This window comes from Mus caroli, unplaced genomic scaffold (assembly GCF_900094665.2).
Source record: "Mus caroli unplaced genomic scaffold, CAROLI_EIJ_v1.1 scaffold_15714_1, whole genome shotgun sequence".
Lineage (NCBI taxonomy): Eukaryota > Metazoa > Chordata > Mammalia > Rodentia > Muridae > Mus > Mus caroli.
Window position 1 is genome coordinate 19,226 of NW_018389545.1, and position 7,340 is coordinate 26,565.

The following is a 7,340-nucleotide window of genomic DNA, read 5'->3' on the forward strand; positions in this document are numbered from 1 at the left end:
AAAGAAAGAAGGAAGGAAGGAAGGAAGGAAGGAGAGAGAGAGAGAGAGAGAGAGAGAGAGAGAGAGAGAGAGAGAGAGAGAGAGAGAGAAGCTTAGTGATTTCAAAGCCTGGTTGCCTTACAGAGTATGTCCCAGTCCAGCCAGGGCTACATAGTCAGACTCCGTTTCAGTCAGTAGAACAAGGCAGGCAGGCAAGCAGGCAGGCAATAATTAAAAGATTAAAAGATACTGTGTGAAGTAATATGGAAAGTTTGGATCAACACAGGAATTCCTCATCATACTTACCATCAGAGTTATTGATTTTCATGAACACAGAGACTCACATCCACATAAATGAAATACACATTTCAAAAAACCATGAAGGAGAAATAGATTTGGGTGTAGTTTCATATAAATTAATAACAGAAATTGAGAGGCATGGGCAGGAAGATCCTCATGAGTTCAAGGATAGTCTAGTCTACATTGTTTACAAATGGCTGCCATATTTTTTTCAAAAATCATAGAAATGACAAATGTGGCAGTATATTCTTTGACCTAACTTTGTACTATTCCTTAAATAATATACTGTCCCAGTAAAGTGGGTGATTTGATCAAGATACATTGATCTTTTATAATCACAGAGACTGACAGAAAATCCAGACAGCAAAATTCTGATATTTTGTTGTAACCTAATCCCAAATTCATTGACTTATAAACTTTTTCCACGTATTAAAAAATCAGTAAATGAATATAATAATAAATTACAGTTCCAAAGACTAAACTTAATGAGTGTTGGTACTGTAGAAACTTAATCTTATCCAATTAAAATGCCAATTCTAGTTCCAGCCATTTATGAGAAGATGTTAAAATATGGATTTTATAGAAACATTAGCATTTAAGTTATAAACATTTTCCACTAAACATAAAGGTTATATGGTCTGTGTCTTCCTTCTTTGTAAATCTGTGCAGGTATAAGTTTAAGAACTACCAGTTTGTTTTGGCCCTGGTATTTGCCATTGAGGAGATCAACAAAAACCCTCATCTTCTACCCAACACAACTCTGGGCTTTGATCTCTATAATGTTGTATTTACTGAAAAAAGTATTCTTTATGGTGCCTTGGTTTGGCTAACAAGGATGAAAATACCCCTACCTAACTATGTCTGTGGACAGAAGAGAAAGTCACCTGCTGCACTTACAGGAACATCATGGGCAACATCTGCTCACATCGCAACCCTGCTAAAACTCTACAAAATACCTCAGGTGAGGGCTAGGTGTGAGAACTAGGAAGGAAGTATGTCTTGTTGCCATTGATGATAGATCCACATTACCATTACATGAAATAGAAATAGCGGGATGAAACCACTTAGGTTATTTAAACTGAAGAACTGTCAGTAATATTTGTGAAAAACTCTGTAATGTTTTCCATATGAAATATGAGAAACCCATCTCTATCCTAATTGTTTACAGATATTAATTAATTGTGTTCTTTCTCTGGTTTCCAATTTTGTTTGTTGTTGTTGTTGTTGTTGTTGTTTTATTTGCAGCTCACTTTTGGACCTTATGATTCTACCTTGAATGATCCAGGACAGTTTAATTCTCTCTATCAGATGGCCCCCAAGGACACATCTCTCTCACTTGCCATTGTCTCTTTAATGCTTCATTTCAGCTGGTCTTGGGTTGGTCTGATCCTCCCAGATGACCACAGAGGGACTCAGATTTTGTCAGAATTCACAGAAGATATGGAAAGTAATAACATCTGCATAGCATTTTTAAAATTGATCCCTGGAACCATGAATTCATTTTCCAACAAATTATGGCAAAATATGGAGGAGATTCAGGAATCATCAGCAAATGTGATAATTATTTATGGGGATATTGGTTATTTACAGGGTTTAATGAGACACATTGGGCAACGGTTAGTGACATGGAAAGTCTGGGTCTTGAATTGTCATTGGGATGTTGTCAGCCATAGTGATTATTTCATGGTAGAGTCATTTCATGGTAGTTTCATTTTTTCACACTACCATGAAGAGAAGATTGAATTTACAAATTTTATTCAAACAGTTAATCCCTACAAATACCCAGCAGACAATTACCTCCCTAAGTTTTGGTTTTTATTCTTCAAGTGCTCATTTTCTGAGCTTGATTGTCATCTTTTGGAGAACTGCCAAGTCAATGCTTCTTTGGTATTACTGCCCAGACACATTTTTGACCCGGCCATGAGTGAAGAGGGACACAATATATACAATGCTGTATATGCTGTGGCCTACAGTCTCCATGAGATATTTCTTGAGCAACTACAGACACAAGTGCATGATAGTGGAGAGGAAACTGTATTCTTCCCTTGGCAGGTAATATTCCTTTTTTGTGTGTTGTAATATCAGCAATGTTATATTTTTATGTATTCTAAGGCCTTTAGATTCTGGTTTGGGCTTATAGATTCTGGAATATGTTGTCAATATGCAAGGGAAAGGATAATTTTTCTCTTTCTGAAGATCAATGTAATATACAACACAAATGATTTTTATAAATGCATATCAGGAACACACACAAAAAAATTAAAGTCAACATTAAATTAATATAACAAGGCACCTCACAGTTTTCTTCATAATCTGATCACTGTGAAAAGTTTTGATTTCACATATATATTCCTCAGAGCAGAGGTAAACACAATAGACCCTTAAGGGTTAAAATGCTTCTGAGCACTACTGCATGGTTTGAAGTTACAGATCACTTTAAAGTACACTTTAGACTTTGGGGACCTCACTTTAAGTATGGACGCTCCTAAATAAATGCCAAAAGTTAATAGCTGTCATGAGATTTTTAAAGAAATTTGAGCCATCTGAATCTACCTAACTTGTTCTCTTATCTGTGTTTAATGATTTCATTTGATTTGAAACTTAATGCATTTCCAATCAAGACTCTTTCATTTACTCAGCTTTTAATGTCTCATTTAAAGACTTTTTAAAATGATAGGTTAAAAACTCTGAGATTATTTGTATTATTTTTAAAAGTGTTATAGTATTTAAAGATGTATTTAAACATATGTTTCTGCATCTCTTTTAGCTTTTCCCTTTCTTAAAGAACACCATGCATAAAAATCATATGAAAGATCACACAGTAATGGATAGAGGAAGAAACTTAGATTCAAAGTATGATATTCTTAATTTTTGGAATTTTCCAAAGGGTCTTGGACTAAAGGTGAAAGTAGGAACCTTTTTCACGCATGCCTCCCAGGGTCAACAATTGTCTTTGTCTGAGCAGATGATTCAATGGCCTACAAGCTTTACAAGGGTGAGTTGTGACTTATCCCATTTCTTTGACCTTTCACAAAAACAAAAGGAATTTTCAGTATGTAGTGAACCTTTGACACTCATTGAGTACTAATAAGTATTCAACTACCACTAAGGAAGAAACTCCACATAAATACAGCCAAAGTAGACTATTTTCTCATTCCCTGATCCTGATCAATGGAAAAGTTTGTTTTCAAATTCTACTAAAGAACACACATTTATTATAAATAGAGTATGTATTAGGTTTTATCGCTACCTCTAAAGACTAATAGAAAGTTTATTTTATACCCAGCCCAAGAAATTTCAGTGTGAAATAAGGTGGCATTTTTGCTTAATCAGCCATTGTGAAGGAAGACTAGCTTGAGGTGTGTGTATGTGTGTGTGTGTGTGTGTGTGTGTGTGTGTGTGTGTGTGTGTATTATATTTGCTTTGTTACTTTGGTTAAATAGTTATAAAACACAACTAAAGAAAGAACAAATCTCTTTTGGCTGGCACAGTAATTATGCGGGACATCATAGTGGGGAAAACACTTTAAGATGAAAAGGAGGTGATAACAAAACACTCACAAAAACAGATTCAGAGATTAAAGAATGTGGTTGCTCACTTTCCATCTCTTTTCATTCTATCTGCGATAATAGCCAACTTAACACTGACCCCCTACCGCAATTTTATAGTACATCTTTCACCCTCAGGTAAATGTCTGTATAAAACTTCTCATAAAAATGCTCATAGATTTTTTTCCCCTGATGAATCCAAGCCTGAGAATGTTCTCATTCAAGATCCGCAGCCACTTTGAATATAAAAGTTCCCCTAGTAGCCAGTAGGTATTTCGAAAATATTAATCTGAAGTGATCCTTGATCTTTTAGAAAACTATTTTACTGACCTACTTAAAAACAGATTCATCCTATTGGACCAAGATTCAATTAAACACATCATCTGTATAGCCCAAGAGCTGTCAAAATTAGTAATACTAAAGTGCATTATCTCCTACTATAAGTATAAGCATTTGCAAATTAATTGTACAATGATTCTCAGAATATCTCAAATTTTTCACAAAACTCTGAACATATCTTGCTCATGTTTTTCATTTCTTTCAGATTCCTCAGTCTGTATGCAGTGGAAGCTGTAGGCCTGGATTCAGAAAAGCTGGTCAGGAAGGCAAGGCTGTCTGCTGCTTTGATTGTGCTCCTTGTGCAGATAATGAGATTTCAAATGAGACAGGTAATAAATACAGGCTTACAAAGAACTTTCCTATGTATACATAAGCATGTACAATCCTAAACAAATGGAAAAGGACTGGAGAGAAGTGAAAGATATCCTTTTGTTCCTTGGTTAGATGTTTAAACTTTGCAGTTACATTTATTTCCTTTTGAGGTGACACATGCTGGACATTGAAACTATCCTTGATTTACATTGTTGTTCTGTTGCAGACATTGTTCACTGAAGAAACCCATTCTGTTCAAAAGTAAGCAATCTGTTTCATTTCCCCATAAACACAGTATTTTGAGTACCATTTCTTTGCGTTTTCAAACCCTTCTCATGGCTTGGATTTCTCCCTTCCTCTTTATGATTATTCACAGTACATGTTATTCTTTATCATTTTTTAACAAAGTAGGTGAGTAGTTGAGTTTGATTGCCCCATTGGATTATTTTATCTTTATCTTAATTAAGATTTTTTTGTTTTACTGAAAATAGATTATTTCATATAATATGTCCTTTTAAAATCTTTATCTCCCTTTTATTAACAGACTCTTTGTTCATACAAATACAAATACAACAATGCTTTCTCTGCTTCTCCCAGTTACTCCCTCTCTCATATAGAACTGTTCTTTATCTGTCTCTTACTAGAAAAGAACAGGCTTCTATATCAATCAAGCAAAACATAACAAAATAAAATAAAATAAAATAAAATAAAATAAAATAAAACCATTTCATCAAAGGTAGAGAAAATAAGAAAACAGAAAAGTAAAATTCCCAAAAGTTTGCAACAGAATCAGAAACCCACTTGTTTGCAAATTCAGTAATCCCATCAAAGTACTAAACTGAAACCTATAGTATATAAGCAGAGGATGTAGTACAGATCTGTTTAAGCTCTCTGATTCTTGCTTTTGTGTTTGTGTGTACATGTAAGCATTTCTTAATTGTTGTAGAAAGCCTTGTTCTTCTGGTATACCTTTCCTGCACTTCTCTCTCTGCATAATGGCTGTATTTGTTCCCCTCTGTTGTAGTAGTAAGTGAGGAATCTCCTGTGACAATGGCTGAATAAGTCATGTACTTATGAATATGCCAGAATATAAAAAGGAACCAGTGTGAGGTTTGAATTCCTTGGTCATCATAGAAAGACTGGTTCAAAATTACAGATAATAGACCATAAGAAAGTTGATTCATTATAGCAAAAATCTCCCATAATTTAAGTAATTAACAGAATTAGTAACAGTACAAGATGGACACTTTATAGTGAAAATAGAATTAGTTCTATAAATGGTGTATTTTTTCCAATTTTTTTCTTTTCAATCAATATAGCAAAAGCAGCAGAAACATAGGCTGGTATTTCTGTTATTCCAGAGCCTTTAATCTTAAGTGTTTTTAATTTTACAAAACCTGAAGTAGCTAATAAGTGAAAAAAATTCTTTCTGGGATGATGGTTTATCATCTGTCAAAGGGCTCAGAAAAATGGTTGATGGTCATTCAGGAGAGTACCATTTACTAATAAGGATTATTTGGGGAGTAAAAGAAGCATCTAGTATAAAAGTAGATAATATAAAAAGTATATAAAAGTATGTAATATTATATCTACTAAAAATTCTAAAATCATTTTCAAGAAAGTATGAATGAGATCTGTGACTGTAGTTCTTGAGCTGAATCCAAAGGGTAAATATCCATAGATGACTCATACAGTTAAAAGTACATCAGTGCCTTTCCATTGGCCTTTCAAAACATCTCATTAAAGGGTATATAGTGTTTTCTTTCCCTTGCCAATGTAGTAGAATTGGTATGACATCTTGTTCATTACAGTTCAAATGGTTGATCACAGAACGAATATGCTGTAGAATATGACATAGAAGACTATATTTAGATTCTCCTCATAATTTAAGTAATATGTCATTTTAAAGTTTGATGAGTTTCTTTCTACAGTAGCTTGTCCTTGTGTATTATATGGAACACCTGTAGAGTGACTTATTCCTAATTGATCACAAAGTGATTTGAAAGATTTAGAAGTATAAACAGGAGCATTATTTATCTTTAAGGCCTTATGTTGATGTATTATTAGTATAAAGCAGGGGGGAAAGATGTTGAACAGAAATCTTATAGGCTTTCCTAGATCAGGCACAAGGCATAATGACATATGAATAAGGATTTACACATGCATGAACATGACAAAACTTTCGAAAGTAAGGTATCTCTGAGTGACATATCTCTGCTATAAGTCACCAGGACTACATCCATGAGGATTTACCCCCATAGGCAGACTATGAGTGACTATAGGACAAATGGAACAATCTCTTACAATGTGTCCAGGTACCTCTCAGGATAAATAAAATGGAAAAGCAAAGCAGATGCATTTTGGTGATGTAAGAAGCAGCTCTGAGTTACCAGTTCAATAGCAGAAAGCGTAATCATCCCAGGATGAAGGTCTGCAAATCTATTCCCCATATGAATGGGACCAGGCAAGTAGGTATGAGTCAAAACAAACTCAAAAAAGAAGGGCAAAGTTCTTTTGTGGTAAATATTTTGTAACTTTTGTAATAGTAAAACAACTGTGGTCTTACCATAATGCAAAGTAAATATTTCAATACAAGGAAACAATCTGACAATATACTGTGGATCAGAAGACAAATTGAAAGATATATCATCTTAATTATAAAAGAGTTTGTATTATTTGCATGAACTCATTGTTTTGAGTTAATCTTGTATTCTCCCAATTTGTTGAAGGTGTTTATCAACTGTAGGTGTTCTCTGGTAGAGATTTGGGGCAACATATGCATACTCAGATATCTTTCCTGAGTAGCAATATTTTGGCATCTTCCTTTCCTGTTTATATTCCCTATCTCCTTTAGATGCTCTA

General features: G+C 34.2%; 1 protein-coding gene across 1 annotated transcript in view; it reads left to right on the forward strand.

Moving 5' to 3' along the window:
• LOC110288157 (vomeronasal type-2 receptor 116-like) overlaps positions 1-4,495 on the forward strand; it is a gene marked incomplete at its 3' end in the record, with an annotated part of 14,047 nt that extends 9,552 nt beyond the window's left edge. The window contains exons 2-5 of the mRNA XM_021154586.1: positions 949-1,240; positions 1,525-2,331; positions 3,047-3,274; positions 4,372-4,495. Of these exons, the coding sequence (XP_021010245.1) occupies positions 949-1,240; positions 1,525-2,331; positions 3,047-3,274; positions 4,372-4,495 (1,451 nt within the window). The remainder of the gene's footprint in view (positions 1-948; positions 1,241-1,524; positions 2,332-3,046; positions 3,275-4,371) is intronic.
• Between the last annotated feature and the right edge of the window lie 2,845 nt (positions 4,496-7,340).